The sequence below is a fragment of the Tachysurus fulvidraco genome, chromosome 22 (genome assembly GCF_022655615.1).
Source record: "Tachysurus fulvidraco isolate hzauxx_2018 chromosome 22, HZAU_PFXX_2.0, whole genome shotgun sequence".
In the NCBI taxonomy this organism is placed as follows: Eukaryota; Metazoa; Chordata; class Actinopteri; order Siluriformes; family Bagridae; genus Tachysurus; species Tachysurus fulvidraco.
Window position 1 is genome coordinate 2,191,305 of NC_062539.1, and position 22,807 is coordinate 2,214,111.

The 22,807-nt window shown below is 41.1% G+C and overlaps 1 protein-coding gene across 1 annotated transcript; it reads right to left on the reverse strand.

The window, feature by feature from the left end:
• Nucleotides 1-17,624: 17,624 nt before the first annotated feature.
• Nucleotides 17,625-22,744, reverse strand: bpnt2 (3'(2'), 5'-bisphosphate nucleotidase 2). The gene is made up of 5 exons (XM_027158297.2): nucleotides 22,054-22,744; nucleotides 20,071-20,230; nucleotides 19,759-19,854; nucleotides 19,386-19,547; nucleotides 17,625-19,176 (listed from the first exon to the last, which is right to left on the reverse strand). The coding sequence occupies exons 1-5, from the start codon at nucleotides 22,390-22,392 to the stop codon at nucleotides 18,908-18,910; spliced, it is 1,026 nt and encodes a 341-aa protein (XP_027014098.2). The 5' UTR covers nucleotides 22,393-22,744; the 3' UTR covers nucleotides 17,625-18,907.
• Nucleotides 22,745-22,807: the final 63 nt, after the last annotated feature.

Sequence of the window (22,807 nt, forward strand, 5' to 3'; positions counted from 1 at the left end):
CACCTTTTAGAATTTCTAATTTTTTTAGAATTTATTTATTTGCACATTCAATTTTGTGTGTAGAAAAAATTCACATTATTTCATTTTCATGTCATTTTTTTCAAAACGTTATATATGTTTGAGATTTTTATTTAAACCAAATTTTTTCTTGTGACTGTATTTCTTTTCCCACACAATTCATTTATTTGTATTTTTACATTGTTATTTATTTATTTTACATATTTAAAAAAAACTTTATCAAAAAAATCACGTATTTTAAAACGTAGCGGATGTGTTATTATTTTCCATGTGATTTTCTTCGCCTATAATTTGTTTCTTTTTACGTGGTTTTATTTTTAAATGTCCTCACGATCCATTACATTTCTTTTTAAAATATATGTTTAAATGATTCACACGAAGGACTCGTGTTTATTTTATCAGATGTTCATGGATCAAAAAAAAAATTCACATTTTATTTTTTTGCACGTGCTATTTGGAACAATTTTGAAAAAATAAATAAATAAATAAATCTCACGAAAGTGAAATTCTCTGCAGACGCAATAGAGGACAAACAGATGCTCTTCTCGTAAACCCACCTCACTTGTCAACTCTTCAGCTTCTATCTTTGGGTCCGTAAACAAAGACAAGACGAAACGACGACAACAGGAACAAATCTATTTATTAACTTCCCCGCCCCCCTTCTTCTCCCCCGACCCTCAAACGCGCTTTTTCCACATTGAAATTGTAGCTATGACAAGTGACGGCTGTCACTTTACAATCGGATCAGCTCGACTAGGTCGAAAGTGCAAGAGATAACGCCCATATGTTTGAACCGCAATAATTGGGACACAATTACATCTGCGCCTGAGTCCACGGTCTGAGTAAGCAGCGCTTTAATCAGCTCTCAGATGCAATTTCCTGCAGGGACGAGGATCAGTGGCGTAATTACAGTGTCGCTCAGGCTGCGGCCCAAACTCACCAAACAAAGAGGGTTAATTAAAATTTTGAAAACAGCTCTTGAAAGCGTTATCGTGTATAATAATGGTGATATATACATATATAAAAGATTTGAGTTTTTGTTTAACGTTCATGCTACACTTGTTGTATGTGTAAATATTTTTCTCAATTAAGTCGGACTTGACGTGGGGCACGGTGGCTTAGTGGTTAGCACGTTCGACTCACACCTCCAGGGTTGGGGTTCGATTCCCTCCTCCGCCTTGTGTGTGTGGAGTTTGCATGTTCTCCCCGTGCCTCGGGGGTTTCCTCCGGGTACTCCGGTTTCCTCCTCCGGTCCAAAGACATGCATGGTAGGTTGATTGGCATCTCTGGAAAATTGTCCGTAGTGTGTGAGTGTGTGAGTGAACGAGAGTGTGTGTGTGCCCTGTGATGGGTTGGCACTCCGTCCAGGGTGTATCCTGCCTCGATGCCCGATGACACCTGAGATAGGCACAGACTCCACGCGGTAGAGAATGAATGAATGATGGTCGGACTTGACCATTGTGTGTGTGTGTGATTTAATGTGATTGTTAGTAACACCGGATCAAATTCAGCATGTACTCAGCTAATAACCGGATCATGTAAATAAACAACCATGAACACATGAAAAGCAGAAAACCCCCCCACTAAGAATCTATTTAAAAAAACAAAAAAAACCTGTCGAACATGACACGAGAACGTGTACATTTCACACCGGAGTCATATGACCGATCGCATGTCAAGTTCGTGTCACTGGATGTCTGCTCACCAAAAACCTTTTCTCTTCCTCAAACTTCTCACTCTTACAAAATGTGACATATAACCTGTAATTCTTTCTCTGGTCACAAAAAAATGGTAAAATAGAGTCATTAGTAAAATGCCAATTAAAGACAGTCTGTGTCATGTGAACAAAGGGAAATAATTAACGACGGACTGGTGTGTGATGAAGCAGGGTTACTGTCACCTCCCCGAATCGCTGACACTGGAGACTCCTTCTGAAAAGAAAAAAGAAAAAATTTAGGAAAATAAACTTTTCCATAGAGAACACATCTATTCTGAACTTCTACAAAAAAAAAAAGATTCGGTTTAAAGATTCGATTCATTTGTGAATGACTCCGAATCACCAGCAATCTCCCAAACCACAGGTCATACTTTTTATCCAATTATTGTTACATGTAATGCTGTGGAACATCTTTGAAACACTTACTGTACGTTTATGCAAAAGCCGTTCCTCTAGCTGTCTCTCTGTTTTTGTAAAAACATGCAGCTTGTCACTGTAAAGTAATTCGCCTCTGTAATAAACATCGTGATCTATTTACTGTATCATTGCGATTAACTGAAAAAAATTCAGTTCGGTTCGAAGCCGCGACTTTTTTTCAAACGACTCATCGCCGGTGGCAAAAGCAGGCTTGTCGGATGTGACTCTCGGTTCGATTCATGAAGTTGCTAGATGATTCCGCACGGATGTGTGTATGCTGCGAATGAGCAGAAGATGAGTTTTGAAACCCAACTCGTTATAAAAATCTCTACACATCTCTCTGACCGACACAGCTGTAAGCAGCAGTGCTGAGATGATGATTATGTGCAACATGGATTCGAATTATTATTGATTAACCTAATTAGAGATCCAAAGTGGGGGATTGATGCGTCTGGTACCTTCCTGTTGCTTTTCCATCATCGTGAGCTTGTCTGCTTGAGATTTGCCTTTAAGGCGTGGTCACTCTCCATCAACACCCCCCCCCCCCCCCCCAGTGTACGGAGGTAAAACGAGAAGCTATATTTCTCTTCCGAAGGAGTATCTTTAAAGACGTGAGACGCTTCTCTTCCTTTTAAAATCGCGGCCCCGCAGCTGCTGGAATCGTTCCCTTGCTGTAAATGGCACTGTGATTTAACCAGGTTTATTTAACACGAGTCTGACTCGTGGCTCTTTCTGTTTAATTTTGCACTTAGCAGAAACGACGCTCGTCCCTCTGAAACACATTTAAACCATTTTATGTTCCTCATATGAACCCGATTAGAATACATAATTAAAACTGTATTCCACTAAAATCCAGCCTGCACTTTATTGACATTAATTCATATTTACATAAAACCCGACGGCAGAGCGGATCCTCGCACCACTTAACGTGTCGCAATAAACACAGCACGGCGCTGTAAGAAAGATAATAAATAATTCAAGATAGATTTCGAGGAGAAGGAAAAATGTAAACCATTTTATTCTATCTGTTTTATGTGGAGTGGCACTCAATTTTTAACAAGGTTTTCAAAAACAACACATTTTACTACTACAATGACACTTAAAACAATTAACCCGTATATTTATAGCTACATCTAACTTTGTGGAACAAACACAAAACAATTTCGTGTTCTCACTTTCGCTGACGATTATGCTGTAATATAAATAATTAGAATTATAAATAACAAAACAAAACAAAAAAAATAAATCCCATGGTAGAAAACTTACTACTCATGACTGTAGCTCTGACACTGAAGACTCCTTTAAGAAATGAGAATTAAACACAAAAATCTTCACTGTTTCCACGATTATATGTTTTAAAAACTTTTGAAACTTTTTTATTCGTTCGTTTTTCCATCGGATCCGGTGAATTTGTGTTTTTGCGGAAATGAAACGACTTCAAGCAAACTCTGCAATATTCGGGCAGAGTTTTAGGGTGCTTTCACACCTGCCTTGTTTAGTTCGGTTGAATCGTACCAGAGTTCGATTGCTCGTTTGGTGCGGTTCGTTTGGGCAAGTGAGAATGCAGCAATCGCACCAAAAGCGGACCAAACAAGAGTACCGAGACCTCCTTGAAGAGGTGGTCTCGGTATGCTTTCAAATGAACTCTGGTACGGTTCGTTTGTGGTGAGAACACGATCCGAGATCGAATAGACCTAACTGCAAAAAGTATTGCGCATTTTGGACTAAACCAGCTGCCGTAGTGGGTCGTGAAAATGAAGACTTTGCATAGAACGCTGTATACGAGTGATGTAGTAGATTACAACCACGAACATAACCGCAGCGCACAGTCGTCTCTCTGTAGTGTACTGTACGCTGGATTTTCCTGTATTTTTCTCTTTTTGTTTACTTCCGGAGTTTCGTTGAAATTTCCCGTACGTTTATTCTGACCGATCGAGAAGCAGTTTAGGAAATACGCTCAAAGACATGTGGCCAATGAGTGATGTGGATGTTATCACATGACTGCATTTTGGTTCGTTTCAACTGGTGCGGAACAGAACGATCGATGTGGTGTGTAAAGGAACCAAAACTTCTGAAAATATACAATGTATCATTTATTTGCTTTTGGTCCGAACCAAATGAACCGAACTATAGGTGTGAAAGCACCCTTAGAGTTTCAAAGATTCGTTGATTTGGTAGATTTTTGGCCATACAACTAACTGTGTTGCTATGGAAACGATAACGTATCAGAAGCTACTCTGTAAAAGAAAAACTAATCTAGAAGTCAACAAGTATAAACAACATTAATTAGCGATTTTTTCCAACCAGACTGCCAATACCATGTACCAGAGAGTTTCTACACCCAAATTCCTCCTACACCCTTATTACCAACTCATCCATTACCGTATATGCCTCAGACTGCTGCATCAGCTTGAAATCACCCCTGCCACCTTTTCCCATCCAGGCGCAAATACTTAACGTAGCCGCTGCTTTGATGAACGGACGCTCGGTAATTGTGATGCGCCGCTCCAATTTGGAGGCGGACTGGCGAGCGGTGGATGGTGTGGCCCCCGACGGCAACCGTCACGTACACCAGGGGTCGGAAAATGCATTACCAGCCATGTTTATGCTGGCCCAGTCGACAATTGGGATAATTACAATTATTTTTCATCAAAGCTAGTGGATGCTGATGGAGGTAATTCTTCAAAATAGCCATGTAGAGATGGATAGATAGCTGTTGATTTAGACCGGGGATGGCAGATGGTCCTGGTTCTCAACACGGACGATATGAAGAGCAGAAGCTTTCTCTGCTTTCACTCACTGACACTTTAAGCAATAATTAAAAGATAATCAGAACACAAATTTTAATTTGTACAGTTTCTATATAGACCAGGATTAGGGTCTTTTTTTTGTAATCATGATTGTATGTTTTGTTAATAATAATAATAATAATAATAATAATAATAATAATAATACGACAGCATTAACTATGCTAGCTGTTCAAACTTGGCATTGCACCAAGAACCTGCCCAGGTTAATCAGGGAAGATCTGAAAACTTTAATTGTTTAAAATTGTCAATTGTTTAAAAAAATGCTTTTTGTCTACACTGTCATTTTCAAACATTTTTTGTGCTCACTAAAATGTCTGAAAATGCTGTCATCTCTAAAACAACCCTGTCACATGGAGGAGGATCTGTACACTCGGGTGTTTGTTCGGTTCCTCGGCTGTGTCTCTAGTTTTTGACAGGTGCATCCTAAACCCTTGCAACTGATTCAGAATGCAACTTCTTGTCAACCTTCCACTTAGTTCTCTCCCCACACCAACACACTGCTACGTTCACTACAGTACATTCGCTAGCTTCCTGTAGCTGCCTCCATAAGATTTCCTACCTAGCTGAAGGTATCTCGCTCTCCAGCACGCGCTCTCTCGACCAGACCCACCATCCCTCACAATACAAGGAAAGCAAAAATTACGACTCAGATCTGTCTTGGAAGCCAGGAGGTGGAATGAACTTCCTCCGGCTGTCTAAACATCAGATTCATGACTAAACCTGAAGATCTACATCTCCACCAAACTATTTTCAACTTTATTAAAATCCTTTCTCACTGTTCTAATCTCTTCTGTGTAACAGGGTTTCTAGCTTGATGGTATTCTTAGACCTTGGCATACTGAACTAGCATGAGAGGAAACACAAGGATCAATGCTAACCAGGAAGCAAGGTTGCTACCAAGTTTCACTGTTTCACAAGTCAACATTATTACTTCATGTTAACCACTAGGATAACATTACTAGCAAGCTAACTTGACAGTTTGACAGCCATTAGGTTAACTATCATGTAACAAACTAGCTAATGTTTAGCTAAATATTATCATACATGCGAAAGTGCTTAAATTGAAATCATTATCATTCAAATTAAAACCAGGCACTAGCAAACATTAAGCTAACTCTCACTGTGTGGAAGTTAATAGCCAAGTAGATAATAGCAAGCTAGCTAAAGGTTAGCTAAATGTTATATCATTATATAACAACCAAGAGCCAACAAACAGTAAGATGGTTGTCATTAGGCCAGCTGACTACTGATTTGTAAACCAGCAGGAAAGGTGGCTAGCAAACAAGCTAAGATGAATCTAGCTATGTTTTGCTAGCCTAAAAATGTTGCATATCTGGTCAGCTAGCATGACACAGCTGATTTTTAGCACTGTTATCTTTATTAAAAAGTAGTTTCCAGGTGACTTATCGTTCTGTTGCATACAAACACTAAGACGTTTAAGGTCAAAGCTTATAAACTTTACTCCTCACCATAGCAAAGCGAGCCTAGCATGACCTTTGTTTCCGGTGAAACAGAATTAAGGAGGACAACCTTTAGCCGAGCTCAAACCTTCTCCACCAGCAGTTTGACATTTTGGAAGGTTAACTGTCAGCCCGAATGCTGGTGTGTTTCTGTAAACCAGGCCAGGAACGATCAAAGCCCATAATTAGCGATTAAACCAACACAAATGCGCATTAACAGCTGTCACGCTACTCGCTAACAGCCATTATTTCTCTCTCAGAACCTGTAGCACGCAGTCTCTGCCATTTTTTTCTGACATTACGCAACCTTCTTTATACCGAGCACCAAAAGTTCGGATCTCGAACTGAATTAATCTCATCTGCGAGAAGTGGGTGTGAAGAAAAAATGTCAAATTGAGCCATTTGCATATTCTTCTATTAGAACTGATTGCATTAAAGGTCTGCTCGAGAAAAAAGGACTATTCGTGGATGAAAGTGTGATTCCACATCGCGCAATTGCACAGTCGGAAATGACTAAACCCTTTCTCATCCCTCCTGATGGCTCTGTCTTTTCTTTTTTTGGGGGGGGGGGTCTAAATGAGACGTGCTGCATCTGTTCTCTGTCTCGCTCCCCCTAAAAAAGCGCTATTACAGAACTGATGGGAAAATCACAGCCATCAAAGTAGCAAAGGGGAAAAAAACAACGTGGGTTTTGTTACAGCTTCGGACTTAAGAAGTAAATCTTTTTAAAGTTTCAGTTTCCTTCCATGGGAATAGCTAAGAACAGTGTTCGGATGCTAACCTTTGCAGTATTGTTGGAAGAGTTATCACAAAACATTGTTGCTGTCAATTAGCTATGCTTAGCATTAGGCTAATTCTAGATTAACAATGGCGGTTAGATTAGCTGCTTGTTTAGCTGAATTTAGCTGTTTAGATTAGATTAGATTAGATTACATTAGATTAGATTAGATTAGATTAGACTTTATTGTCATTGTGCAAAGTATAGTACATGTACAGAGCCAATGAAATGCAGTTAGCATCTAACCAGAAGTGCATAGATGGCTTATTTACAAGTGGCAGTGTAATAAATAAGGGTATGAGGTTATACAGAAGGTGTAGTAATAACTGAATAAGGGTATATATAGTGTGGTTTTTATATAAGTATGATACAGTATGAAGTGGTATGACAGATATAGCTGTACAAAAGGAATGTCATTATGAATATATACATCATATACATAATGACATTCCTTTTGAATTGTAATGATAGTTTTTGGGTGGTGGAAGGACGCATGATTTCAAAGTAGTGCAAAATTAGCTAAAATGTTTAACCTTTTCTCTGTGTTAAAACTAATACCTGTGTAACTATTGTACTGTAAACGGCGGCTGCATTATGTAAGTCCTGCCTCTTAGCAAAAATAGCTAATTGTCCCGATGGTAAAGATTTTATACATAATGAACAAAGATATGCCGATTTTATGGATGTCATTTCCGTGATTGTTTTCATGCCGCTAATTTATTTCTGACACTTTTTGTCAGAATTTACAACTTTTCCAATGTCGGTGGACTTTAGATTTAGCGGAAGGCCATTTAGCGGAAACCCTTAGGCAGAGTGACTTACATTTTATACAGCAGTTGATGGTTATTGTTGATGGTTAATTTGATAACCTTGCTCAGGGGCTCACAAGTGGTAGCTCGATGGACCTGGGATTTGAACTCACCACCTTCTGATAGGTAGAGCAACACCTTAACCAATAGGCTCACATGCGGCTGTTCCATTCCGACTTATAGGACATTTTCAATCAGTATAAACAAATGAATTATTTTATCAAGACAAGTCTGATATACTGTATACACTAATGAGTCAGCTTCCAGTGTGAGAAGTTTTTATGGGTTTGATGTCAACATTTTTTGGATCTTTTCTATGAACAAATTGTCCATAGCGATCTAGGGAAAAACAGGAATACTGATGAAACACTACAAATTAAACACGATAAAGTCTTTCATATGAGCTTCACATTAACCAGAAAGACATTCAGTGATCAACATGGACACAGGAAAAATGGAAGAAACTTTTTTTGTGAATCATTATAGGAATACTTCTGTATCATGTATGTACGGATCAGTTTTTCCGGGCTTTAAGGGTTAAAACCACACTTAGCTTCGCTTAACCAGAGCCGCTCGATAGTGATAGCGAACAGTGATTGTCTGAAAGAGCTCTCATTTTTCCCAAACACCTCTCAGCATCATAATTGTTTGTGTATTGAAGGTAAGTATACTTCCTTCCAATTTGCTGCCATTTTCTCTCCATTAAACGTTTGGCACCGCCACTCACTACTCAAGGCTTGAAACGAGTTCTTGATCGGCATTGTATACACCATCAGTCTTGTCAGAAAGCAGACGAACTCCGCAGCGTTCGGGTTTTAAAGCTCCCTGTATGGCTTTGAGAACGACCGACGGAGATTTGTCTGTACAAAAGAAACGACTAAATTGTTAATAAATCTATTACAGGCTGACGAGACGATAAAGACACCCGAGCTTCGGCTTGATGCTGCGCACATTTCTCAGACCTGCTTGAAAGGTGCAGATTGCTTTTCCGTCCCACTTGTGTCTGCCCACTCGATTGTATCGACTTAACAGTTATCATTTTCTAGATTGCTCTCACTGAATAATAACTTCTCCGGCTATCAGCATGCCCCTGTGAATAGAGTGCATAATACATCAGACTGGAGGTCTTCAGAATAATGAGACATGAGTCATGAGACCGGTCATCTGGTGTCCACCTCTTCAGATCCTCTTTGAGAATCATGGGGAAATTTCTAGAAGAGAGAACTATCAATAGCACCCCACGTCTGAATCGCGTTACGAAGCGTAATCAGATTAGGATTTATGATAAACGTGTTAAAGTTTTATTCTGCCCGGTCATCACCTTTAATTCTCCTGTTTCCTTTTCCACAGAATACAGTGAGAATCTGTCCGGTACATCATGGTGCAGTTCACTGCATAATTTTTTACCCCTCTGTGTACTTTTATACATGCAGTACATTTATCTGGACTATTTTTTATTATTATTCATCTGAAATGGAAAAAAATGGGCTTTTATGCCATGAAGCTGAACTGATACTAAAATGGGAGTAGTGTGAAAATAGGGGTGGTTTGTACCTCATGGTCGATAAAACATTAACAAAAATATAAGGCCTGAGGGACATATCTCATAGAATATTCTGGAAGGATTGCGGCACATTTCCTGCTATCACGCAGCGTCCTTTCTTTTCCTTTTGCACCCTCTGATTATTATTCATGCCATTTTGCAATGATTAAGAAGTCCTTCCTCTTCTGATGAGACCAGGAATCCTTTTTGCATACATTTAGAAGTCACCAGCTTTCAGATTACAAGTTTCTGTCACCAGAAGTCAGAGTTTTCTCTTGTGTCCTCTTTGGACTGTCACACAGCCCGAAGGTCCGAAAACCTACCGCGGAGCCTCTGTCTTTCTTGTTCTCCTCCTCTCTCATCCATCAATAGTCCATTTTCACGTTCAGACACAATCTTCAGTCACGATCGTCACTCACACCCGCTAAACCCACCGGGGCTGTTTTTTGTCAGGCTTCTGATTCATGTTGGGTGTTTAAGTGCACAATAACGCAGTTGCTGGAGTGTCATTCCATATTTCAGCCTTCAGGTCCATCCAGCGGCAATGTGTGTGTGTGTGTGTGTGTGTGTGTGTGTTTATGTGTTGGGGGATCCTGAAAGATTGAGAGTGAGAAGAATTATTCATACAGTTAAATAATTACTCACATTAACGGCCTGTTACAAACGGTCTACTCATAGCTCAAGTCTTATAATAACACATTACAGTAAGAATGGAGACCTGGGAGTGTGATGGAGAAGCCAAGCTACAGTAGTTTAACGCAGCTCTCTAAGTCAAACACAATTTTCCTTAATTAGTACCTTGTTTTCAGATACATTTAAATCCTTATTAAACAATTATCTGTTAACTTGCACAGGTTTTGACAAACAACGCAGCGGTAACGGTGTAAATGAGCTTCTCATGGCTGTTTTTAGCCTCACAGTAATTGTTTTGCTGACTGAAGTCGTGCTAACTATGTTTTGGATGGTGAAAGGCTCTCAATGGAATATAAAACAGGCACTGATTACACCACATGATGGATATTTGAGCAAAATGTTTCATCCAGCTCTCTCTCTCTCTCTCTCTCTCTCTCTCTCTCTCTCTCTCTCTCTCTCTCTCTCTCTCACCTCCTCTCTCTTTCTCTCAATGCAGCGTTAGCATACGGCTAACAACAGCAGCTGCGACAGGATTCAAAAAATTTCTTATTATGTAGGTTTTGAGGCACAACTAAACTACATTTTTCTCTCGAAAGGTTAAATAACATCAACCACATTCAAATATAGTTGATTCCAAAAGTTTTGACACCCCCCTTCAAAAAAACAGGCCAAAGTTATAGCAAGCATCTTTATAGTTGTTTGCATGAAATGGCTAACAACAGCCTTTTTTAAAAAATATATTCATTCATTCATTCATTCATTTTCTACCGCTTATCCGAATTTTTCGGGTCACAGGGAGCCTGGCATCGAGGCAGGATAAACCCTGGACGGAGTGCCAACCCATCACAGGGCACACACACTCTCATTCACTCACACACTCACACACTATGGACAATTTTCCAGAGATGCCAATCAACCTACCATGTATGTCTTTGGACCGGGGGAGGAAACCGGAGTACCCGGAGGAAACCCCCGAGGCACGGGGAGAACATGCAAACTCCACACACACAAGGCGGAGGCGGGAATCGAACCCCCAACCCTGGAGGTGTGAGACAAACATGCTAACCACTAAGACACCGTGCCCCATTTTTTAAATATAGATATGGTATTTTTTGATGCTGGACTTTGTTACATAAACAACACTGCACTAAAACACAGACAATCCACAGACAATATATATTAAAAAAAATGCACTGTGTTAAAATGCACCTAACAGCACTGCCATGTCTTACATGTATTTACTTTCTAAATAATTTTTGAATGAACTGGTTCCAAATATTTTGAAAGCGATGAAGGATTCTCCCTAAAACAACACATGTTCTGTGCACGACGCTGTGTCCGAGATTTCTGACATTTCAACACAATTTTTTATGCTAAAATAAAAAAAATTGTGTTAACTTTTCACTTCTTTTGCTTCATCTTTTGTTCAGATTTTGTTGCTGACCAAAAATGTCTGTCTCATCGATTCAGAGAGACATTTTTTTTATCTTATGGGCAAAGCACAGGGGTGTCAAGTTCCCTCCATCTGTATCTGAGTTGCAGGCAGATGGTCTGGATAATTATTTGATGCCTGAGGAAGACAGACATGCCGACTACCACATGACGAGACGTTACGATGGAATTAAAAGGCCCTGGAGCTGGCTGCAGGGGAGGGACACGCTACGTAGGAGACGAGACCTACAGATTAGCACGTGACTGTCGTCATGAGAGAAAGGACGGAGCGTTTCTTTGACATTGGAGAAAGTTTTTCTCTGAGTCGTGCTCGAATATTGCCTTCAAACTCCTATTAAATAAAACTTAATCTGTGTCAGCGAGGTGGAAAAACTACGTCATGAGGCTACCTAAACATTCTGCTTATCTGCAACCTCCGACATCCCACAGAGCTGCGTCTCACAAACGACTCGTGAGTCGTTCTCTTTAAATGACTCCTTAAAAAGTGAAGCATTTTTGAAAGACTTATAATGTCAAAAATAAGGATGGAATCTTTAGTGGTTCATTTGATTATTAAAGTTTCTACAGAAGAACAACTGAAGAACTCTTAACAGGTTCTCAATTTAAAGTTACAACATTCGTTATTGGTCTCTATGTAGAACCTTCAAGATTTTCCAATGTGGAACAACCAAGGAACCTTTGAGGTTTCTTGAAACTTGTTTTTCATGGTGTACTTTTAGGGGTTCTTTAATGGTTCACTGGTTATGACATGGATATTTTTTGGACACTGAAGATATATTAACACTTTAATGCACCGATTCTGGGGGGGGGGGGGGGGGTCACAAGATAATTAAGGGTTCTTAGCTTCCAAAGAGAGTTGGTTCTATCGGAACCTTTTCTGTTTTTCGAGGTTCTACAGGAGATTTAATCTAAGGGTCTCCAGAGAAACCCATTGAAACTTTATTTGGTTCTAAATTTATAGAACCTATAAGAGTTTCTGATGAGAAAAAACAAAGGAACCTTTAAGGTTTCTAGAAACCGGTTTTCCATTTTTTACTTTTATGGATTCTTTAATGGCTCACTAGATAATTAAGGGTTCCGAAGAGGGTTCTATTAGAAACCTTAATGTTTTTTAGGGCTCTCCATAGAATCATTTCCACAGAGAAACAACCAATGCTCTCTTAAGAGTTCTTAATTTAATAGAAATGTATTAAATTGTTTTAAATGTTTTTTTAAATAATTTTTTAAAACGTTAGGATTTTGTTGGAACTTTTTGTTATTTTTAAAGCTGTACATAGAATCTTTAAGAGTTTACAAAGAGGGACATCCAGGTAAATTGATATTTCTTAATTTAACAGAAATATATTCATTCATTCATTCATTTTCTACCGCTTATCCGAACTTCTCGGGTCACGGGGAGCCTGTGCCTATCTCAGGCGTCATCGGGCATCGAGGCAGGATACACCCTGGACGGAGTGCCAACCCATCACAGGGCACACACACACTCTCATTCACTCACACACTCACACACTACGGACAATTTTCCAGAGATGCCAATCAACCTACCATGCATGTCTTTGGACCGGGGGAGGAAACCGGAGTACCCGGAGGAAACCCCCGAGGCACGGGGAGAACATGCAAACTCCACACACACAAGGCGGAGGAGGGAATCGAACCCCCAACCCTGGAGGTGTGAGTCGAACGTGCTAACCACTAAGCCACCGTGTCCCCCGGAAAACAGTGTTAGTAATTATAATTTTGTATAGAAAAATATTCAATTATTATTAAAAGTTAATGCTAATGTATTTTTTAGAGATGATCTTATTAGTCATTTAGTCTTGAGAAATGATTAACTGTGTATCTCTGATACTGACGGAGAGATCGGTGATGAAAACGATGTAGCTGATATCGTCCTGTCAGTGAGATATCGTTTATGAGCTCTAGTAGTCTGAGGGTAATATCAGAGCTCATCGCTTACCGGATCGAGTGTTCGGGCTTTATTCCGCATCATCCATCTATCCATATCCTATATAACACAAGAGCAAGCGTTCAGCATCTGATAAATAAAGCTGGTTAATTAAATCCTCCAGTCAACTGTCCAGGATTTGCATCGATTCAGCTTTTATTTTAATTAGTCGTACCGTATTAAACGTAGGTGGCGACCGTGACGAAGGTGACAAAACAGACATTATCATTTTCCGCATTGCCTGTTTGAAGATAATTACACCGCTGTGAGCCCTCCAGTTTATAGAGCCTGTGACTGCATGACTGCCATGTTGTAATTGCTCCAAAACTCCAGCTCTGTTTGCACTTCAAAGGAAGCGTCTGTTAAAAAAAAAACAACAAAAAACCAACACAGCGGTCACGAACGAGCGAAAGACGTCAGATCTTTGATTTTCCATGAAGGGACAGGGATTTTTTTTTGGATACTAAAACTTTATTAACCCTTTAATGCACCAATATGGGGGTGGAGGGGGTGGAGCCCCAATGTTCTATTGGAACCTTTTCTGTTTTTCGAGGTTCTACATTAGGATCTTATCCCCTTTTCAGTCTCCAAAGAAACCCATAGGAACCTTTATTGGTTCTAAATGTATAAATTGTAGGAGTTTGTTTTTTATGTTATACTTCTATGGGGTTTTTTAAGGGTTCGTCGTATATGAAGGTTTGTTTTTAAGCTTCCAGGTAAAGTTTTAGTCTGAAACCAAATCACTTCACTGTAGGGTTCGTTAAGAGTTTCTGAAAAGGAAGAAACGAGCTGAACGTGTATTAAATGATGCTCCTTTATGTGTTCTTTAGGGTTCTACATAGAATCGTCCGAAGAGGAACATCCAAGGAACCCTGAAGGTTCTTTACTTTACTAAAAGCGCACTGTACTGACTAGCTAACTTGATTCTAAAAGATAATTAAAAATTCTTAGCTTCAGACTGAACATTCAATGGTTCTCCATTTAGTGCGAGTGCACTTTTAAGGGGTTCCTTAAAGCCCTATTTTCTATATTTTTCATATTTCATATTTTTCGCTAGTCAGTTTTATTAGCGAGAAACTCATATCGTGTGACAATAATAACTGCATTAATATCAGATCTACAGTAGGTTCTAGTTGAATTCTCTTGCTCTGTAACGTCTTTTTTATTCACACTTAAACTTTCACACTATTTTTATTTTTAACATCTTATCCGGGGGACACGGTGGCTTAGTGAGTAGCCTCACACCTCCAAGGTTTGGTGTTCGATTCCCACCTCCGCCTTGTGTGTGTGTGGAGTTTGCATGTTCTCCTCGTGCCTCGGGGGTTTCCTCCGGGTACTCCGGTTTCCTCCCCCGGTCCAAAGACATGCATGGTAGGTTGATTGGCATCTCTGGAAAATTGTCCGTAGTGTGTGAGTGTGTGAGTGATTGAGAGTGTGTGTGTGCCCTGTGATGGGTTGGCACTCCGTCCAGGGTGTATCCTGCTTCGATGCCCGATGACGCCTGAGATAGGCACAGGATCCCCGTGACCCGAGAAGTTCGGATAAGCGGTAGAAAATGAATGAATGAATGAGTGAATGAATGAATGAATGAATCTTATCCACGCTAGCTGTATGCGCTGTATATACTGTATGCTGATTAGCGTGACACACACTTAAGCGATCGTTCAGCACACTTCACCACAAGACAGCTAAGTGCTAACATTCTGCATTTTTTACAAAAGGAAGATGATAATTTAAGGTGTTGTTTCTCTTACAAACAACAGCTTCCTAGCTTACCTTCCTAAAAAGTAAAGAACGTTCTCATCACAGCACTTTCTGGTCGTTTCGAGAAACCATTAAGGATTTCTGTAGAGACAACGCAGTGAGAAAGACCGTGAAACTCCATCAGCCCAGAAAGCTGCTCTTCACAAACATCTGATTCACGAATCGTTCTTTTTGAAACGACTCTTTTGAAATGAATTGATTCGAAAAGCCTGAACGAATCCTTCAGGGTTTTCTTTAGTGCTTCGTTCGATTATAAAGGGTTTTCCGTGCAACCTTTCTTACTGAACACACAGTGTTTTACGGTTCTGCTTGGGACTTATACTATGTTAAAGAAACATCTAATGATTTTTTAAGGGTTCTAAAGGAACCAACCTGCTTTCCATATAGTGCACTCAGATCTTGCCCCTTTTCCACCAAGGCAGTTTGAGTGCTGGTTCAGAGCCTAATTTACAACCAGTTCTTTCTTTTTATACACCCAAAGAACCGGGAAAAGTGCTTCTTAAGTAGCACCAAAACGTTGCTGGTCTAGACTTTAGAACCGCTTGTGTCAGGGGCTGTGGGAGGGGTTACTGTGACCAACAAGACAAAAGAAAACGTCGTTAGTGCCATTTTTAAATCATTTTAAATCAGGATTCGCCGCTTTTGGATGCCAATGTAGTAAAGCAACATCCACCATTGTCGGTGTCGTGTTTGTGTTTGCTGCTGCTGCGCTAACATTGCTGTATAAGGTTGTCTACAGTGACGTAAGACTTGGCTCTGTGATGGCTCGCTAGCCCATGGAAAGGCAAACCGGTTCTTATTAGAAAGCTCGCCAGTGGAACCAACTTCGAACCAGCACCCGGTTCTTTCTGGTGGAAAGGGGGCATTTAAGGGCTCTTTAAGGGTTCTTATCTATCGAAAATGTTCTAAACAGAACCTTTACAGATTTAGCAGGTGGTTTTCTCCAGCGTACTGTTTAGTTCCTAGCTACTGATCAGAAGGGTTCGTCTCACAACCACGTAAAAATATTTAACTGTATATTATCGATAATAAACTGAGTATAACGTTAAACCGAGTTTATTTATCGGGACCGTTTCCTTTAGAGGTTAAGTGACTGTATGCTTATTTTGCTTTGCGCAAAAAGTATTTGCCCCCTTTAATCAATCCATTCGTGAAAATACTTTCTACCAATGAAGGATTTCGAGTAATACTTTGTGCAAATCAACAAAAACAGGCAGTAGTCTGTAATTATATCGATTTAGAGGGACCTGTATGACGGTTGGACCTGACAAACCGGCAACCCTGGAACTAAAATCATGGCTAAATGACGTGTGGCGACGTGTAAACGTGACATCTGGGAAAAGTTTTTTTCCCCCTGCAACTTTTTACAAGTCCTCCGTAAACAGGACTAAAAGACTACAATGAAATGTCAGCATGGTGCTAATAGGAGGTGGCAACTTCCCGAGCTCGAGGCTCAACACACCGCATCACCTGCAGAGACCGAATTAATGCAAACGATCCTGCACATTTTCCGCTGCAGCATCATCGATACGCTCGAGCTTCCGTATATTCAGAGATTTAAAAAAACAACAACACAAAAATAAACCACTAAGTGCTTTTCAGTCGTTTATAAGAGTCTGGATTTATTCCCAGATCAGAAAGTCGTTAATACTCCTGGGTTTTACTAAAAGCACATTTCAGCTCACTGCAATTTTCTTCTTATTCATTAAAGGGTTTTTTTTTGGCAGGAAAAACCTTGGACAAAAACATCTTGTTCCTGATTGAAGATATTTGGAGTATTTATTCTTACACAACCACCAGATTTATTTTAAACACCACGTATCGTGTACAGACCATCAGGTTTCTGGAGTCTGATTGGTCAGAAGGTGTTTTCTAGAACAGCAGCTCCGACAAACCACCGGCTCGTATCGATGTACTCGTTGCTATAGCAACAGCTCATCCGTTCGTATCAGTGCTAAAAACGGACGGGGGAGTTTTTCCATCTTTTGTCTCACGGGCGGACAAAAAAAAAGTTCTGGTGTGTGTTGCGGTGCACTCACTCACTGAACTGCCAGGAAACTCATTTGCGCCACCTAGTGCACATCCGGTGCACATGTGTCAGGATATAAACGTGTGCACCCTGTATAAAGAGCTCACCGGCAAGGTTCCAACTTACATCGCTTTATTTCTTCACTTCCTCCACAAACACCAGACGTTAATTCTCATCATCGTCCCACAAGGTCGAGCCACCGCCTGGAAAAATCCTCTTCGAAGAGAAACACGACGCACCACAACAATGACAACAGAGTTGTTCTTTATTACAATCCAAAAAAAAAAAAAAAACCCCAAAGAAAACCAAAGTTAATTTAGCACAATGAGATCACACGTCATGCCTCATATCTGACCGAGCGCATGCAGGATTTTAAACAGCAAATAAACGTTGATTAAAGTGTTGTGTGTATTTACACTCCGTCTTCATGCACGACACGTCAGGGAGCGTCTCACATACAGTACTCTTTCATACAATAAAACCCTGTTCATCACCTGTTCCTTCGTCTGCCGATTGGTTATGATTGAAAAAATAAAATAAAATCATCACCCATCACATTAGAATAATTATAACGGCTTACAAACAGAATGGTTTAAAAGAAACAGTTGAGCAAAAAAACATCAGCAGAGTGACGTGGTGAAGTAACAGACCACACACCCGGGGTCGAGCTGTCGGACAATAATCGACGACGTGGTGTTGTGATGAAGCGGAGTTACTGTTACAAAGCTCTGGCACTGGAGACTCCTTCCATAAATGTTAAATAAAGCATCATGTAGTTACGTGCACGTGTATGTGTACAAGTGCCTACCCCTGTGAATGAGCTGTTACCATGGAAACATTATATGGTGATGTTAGGCCAGGTTAATAATTATTATGCTGTTAGAGCTTCTGGCCAATCAGAATCGAGAATTCGTAAGTGGGTGTCAATATATTCGCAGGTGGACGAAATGAGATCACAGAGTTCTTTTTGCAGATGAAGATGATTGTGTACCTTACATTGAACCGTCCCTTTAACTGACCGAACTGTGGAGGTTCGATGACACGCACATGACAGCGGCGTGTAAATTATTGTGAAGCAAAAAGTTCCAGTCGTGACATTATTAGGGAAACATGAACGCCTAGTGCCACTGCTTCCCCCCGATTGGGACAGGTTTGTGCTCCTGAGAGACAGGCTTCCTTAAATCGGGAGATATTTAAAGTCGAGTGTCAGACTCATAGGTCTGTGGTGTTATATTATTAAGATGTAATATCTGTATGCAGCTACATGTCCTGTTCTTTAGGGATGCATCGATACTGAAACGTATAAACGTATCCAATGTACCAGTGATCATGAAAGTGCGTGTTTGATGTGGAGATAAATAAAGAAGACCACCACGCGCTGAGAGCCCTTCCTATACCCGTCGAATGTGACTCCTAGAGAAGTTAAATGCTAAACACGCCACGCAGCCGCAGTCACGCGCGGTCCTGCTGAAGCTGACGTATCTGCGTGTCCAACACTGGTTCTGTTCGTTCGGTCCGTGTTTCCCGAGTCATCAGTTTTTGTTCTCTCCCCAGGCCGGCAGCTTTTTCACCACGGCGTCGTGGTCGATGCCGACCGTAGCGAGCACGCCGCCTGGGTTCTTCTCCGAGCCGGAATAGTCGATCTCCTCCCCGCTCAGCGTGGTCATGTGACCACTCAGTGCATTTAGAATGGCGTTTCCTGCGCAGATGTCCCACTTCTTGATGTAGGTCACGTGGATGTACATGTCTGCCTTCTCGTAATCGTCGTCCGAGACGTCCAGCAGAGTGAGGACCTTGTATCCTGGGAGGAGACAGAGAGAAGTGAAGAGAGAGAGAGAAAAAAATCAATGACAGGTGATTTATTGTTTATTAATGTGTTAAAGTCGTTACTACAGAATATCACAACACACTGATATGGCTCTACAGACTTCCTGCAGAGAGAGAGAGAGAGAGAGAGAGAGAGAGAGAGAGAGAGAAATGTGTGTGTGTATAAATGCAACAGTGCAGCACCTGCGCCCCCTGCTGGTATGATCTCTGTGTCGTTCCCGAATGCCTGCTGAATAAAGCCTTTCACTTTACCCGCGTGTGAGCGAGACACTATGACCTTGGGATTTTGAGAGTTGTAGGAGTCTCGCAGTGCCACGTTCGCTCCTCCACCCACCATCGCCCACGCTGAGAGACAAACAACAGAGAAGAACAAGATGGAGGAAGTGTTTACACGTGTGACTGACTGAGTTTACTGGTCAGTAACTAACACACACACACACACGCAAATACACATGCACGAATACACACACAAAAAAACCCACATGCCCTCAAATAGACACACAGACACAAACAATAAGACACACAAATAGACAAATAGAAACACGCAAATCCACACCTGTGAAGTCGGTGAAAGGTTTATGGATCACACCTACAACAGGTTTCCCGTCCACAGCCACACACACCATGGTCGTGACGTACTTCCTCAGGTTTTCTGGAGGAACAAGGATGAATTCTAACAGCAGCCTTTTTAAGCAGCTCTATGATCCTAAAGTCAAATAATAAAGACTTAAAATTCAATACTACAAATCAGAAATTCTAGGGGGCGGGGCTTAAAAAAACATCAACACATCTTAAATGTAAAGCAACTTATACACCCACACGAACCCCCCCCCCCCCAAGAACACACACACACACCCCACACACACACCCGTGTACTCCTGCGTGGCATCCAGCGGGTCGATCCAGACCGTCACGCTCTCAGCAGGCACCACTTTCCCCTCAGGGATCTTGCTCTCGACCTCCTCCGGGATGTTACGTGTCCACACCGTGGCCTCGCCTTCCGAGTTGTCGTGTTCCTCAGAGTTCACCTGACAAACAGTCACGGAGCGTGTTAACAACACAAGGCTCTGATTGGTCAGAAGATGTTGATTCAGGTTTATCAGCAGCCCTGGCAGCGGCATCACAGCCCACGCATCACATTACATCAGATCACCTCACAGGTTTATTGTAAGGCTCATGTGCAACCTTTAATACGGTGAAACAAAGAGACTGTGTGTGTGTGAGAGCGCTGTTAAAACACGTCTTGAATTCCTAAATAAATAAGGGAATTCACTGAGCAGAAAGTTTTCTGTAGATCTTACTGAGCTCAGTGTAAATATGGGCGTCTACAACAAGCTTCAGTTCAGCTTTATGTTTTCTTCAACAGGCTCTAAAACCCGAGAGCAGCCTCCTGCTGACCAATTATTAAAAGCAGACGACTCGTGAAAGATGACTAAATGATGCATCAATGTATACAGGTGAATCTCAATCAATTAAAATGTGGAAAAGTTCAATTATTTCAGTAATTCAACTCAGTTTGCGAAACTCGTGTATTATATAAATTCGGTACACACAGACTGCAGTAATTTAAGCCTTTGGTTCTTATAATTGTGATGATTTTGGGTCACATTTAACAAAAACCCAATTCTCACACTCAAAAAATTGAATACGTCATAAGACCAATAAAAAAAAAAAAAATTTTTAGTGAATTGTTGGCCTTCTGGAAAGTTTGTTCATTTACTGTACATGTACTCAATGCTTGTTTGGGGCTCCTTTTGCTTTAATTACAGCTTTTTAAAAGGAAGCATGAAGTGCTCTAGAATTTCTTGGTAAACGAGTGCAGTGACTTTTTGGTTTACAAAAAACCCAGTGGACCAACACCAGCAGATAACATTGTACCCCAAATCATCCCAGACTGTGGAAACTTAACACTGGACTTCAAGCAACTTGTGCTATGAGCTTCTCCACCCTTCCTCCAGACTGTAGGTCCTTGGTTTCCAAATGAAATACAAAACCTGCTCTCATCTGAAAAGAGGATTTTAGACCACTGGGCAACAGTTCAGTTCTTCTTCTCCTGAGCAAAGCCAAGACACCTCTGACGTCGTCTGTGGTTCAGGAGAGGCTTAACAAGAGAGATATGACAACTGTAGCCGAATTCCTTGACACGTCTGTGTGTAGTGGTTCTTGATGCCTTGACCCCAACCTCAGTCCTTTCCTTGTAAAGTTCACCCAAATTCTTGAACGGATTTTGCTTGACAAGCCTCTCAAGGCTGCGTTCTCCCGGTTGGTTGTGCATCTTTTGAAGGGTGTCGATGATCGTCTTCTGGACAGCTGTCAGATCAGCAGATTTCCCCATGATCGTGTAGCCTAGTGAACCAAATTCAGAGAAGGCTCAGGAAACCTTTCGAAGTGTTTTGAGTATATCAGCTGATTGACATGTCACCGTACTCTAATTTTTTGAGATTTTTGATAAATGTGATCCAAAAGCACCACAATTAAAAGAACCAAAGACTTAAACTATGTCAGTCTGTGTGTACTGAAATGTATATAATAGACAAGTTCCACCATTTGAGCTGAATGACTGAAATAAACCAACTTTTCCACGACGTTCTAATTTACGAGATTCGGCCGTATAACAAAACTCGGCACCGACTTCACCAACCAAGGTGTGAACGGCCCAAGCTAGTGCAGGTGGTCAGAATGGTTTCATGATCCATGAGCTCAGAGGTCTTCAGTAGAACATCATTGAGATGTAGGAGTACAAGAAGGTGGTTTTCATGGCATGAACAACTTGGGCTGTTCTGAGAAGCCCATCCAGTATCAGTACCTAATAATGTGCCCAGTGAGTGTATATGATGTTAGATGATGATACCTGTATGTAAGGATACGTGTTCCTGATCAGGTAGTACATTTTCCTGTGAGAGTTTAAATCCCCCATGGTGAACTTCTCCGAAGCTCCTTCTTTAGTTTTGCCCTTGGATTTTTCCTCCAGCGTGTCCTCCATACGGATGCGCTTCACCTCCCATCCTCCCTGTACAGCAGCCTCTATGGACAAGGCGAGGAGGTCCCTCAGATCCACCGTCTTCCTCTGTCTGAAAGCGGCAAGTCTGCTAGTCAGGACCCCGGAGTAAAGGTGGTACAGGAGGCCGAGCCCGAGCAAGCAGAACACGGCGACACCAAGAGGGGACAACCGGATCCCCATAGGCGCCATGACAGCACCTGAGATATGGCTCTATAACCGCAGACGATCCTGAACACCAGTTAATATCGAACAACACCGACGTGTCGTGCGTTAGCTTTTAGCATTAGCTCCCATGATCCTATTAGCTTAGCACAGCTAACGGCTAATGTAGCTAATGAGAAATCACCTCAGGTCGTCTTCAAACGTCCAATAAGTTACTCGGTCATAACATAATACATAAATAAATATATAAATAGAATTATAAAGTATGGAAAATAAAATTAAAATAACATATAAACAAACATCTCGTGCTGCAGCGACAGCTACAAATCCTGTTCCACGTCTACGGTCGGTTTGCTACACAGCAGCACACACTTCCGGTTCAAACCCGGAAGTTAGGACATTTATTTTCACCTTCAACACAGCGACCCCTAGTCGACTTTAT

Coding starts and splice junctions, on each gene's coding strand:
- bpnt2 (XM_027158297.2), bottom strand. CDS start 22,392: ATGGCGCCTATGGGGATCCGGTTGTCCCCTCTTGGTGTCGCCGTGTTC. Junction 19,548..19,758: donor ACCTTTCACCGACTTCACAG/GTGTGGATTTGC, acceptor TTTGTCTCTCAG/CGTGGGCGATGGTGGGTGGA. Junction 19,177..19,385: donor CATACCAGCAGGGGGCGCAG/GTGCTGCACTGT, acceptor GTCTCCTCCCAG/GATACAAGGTCCTCACTCTG.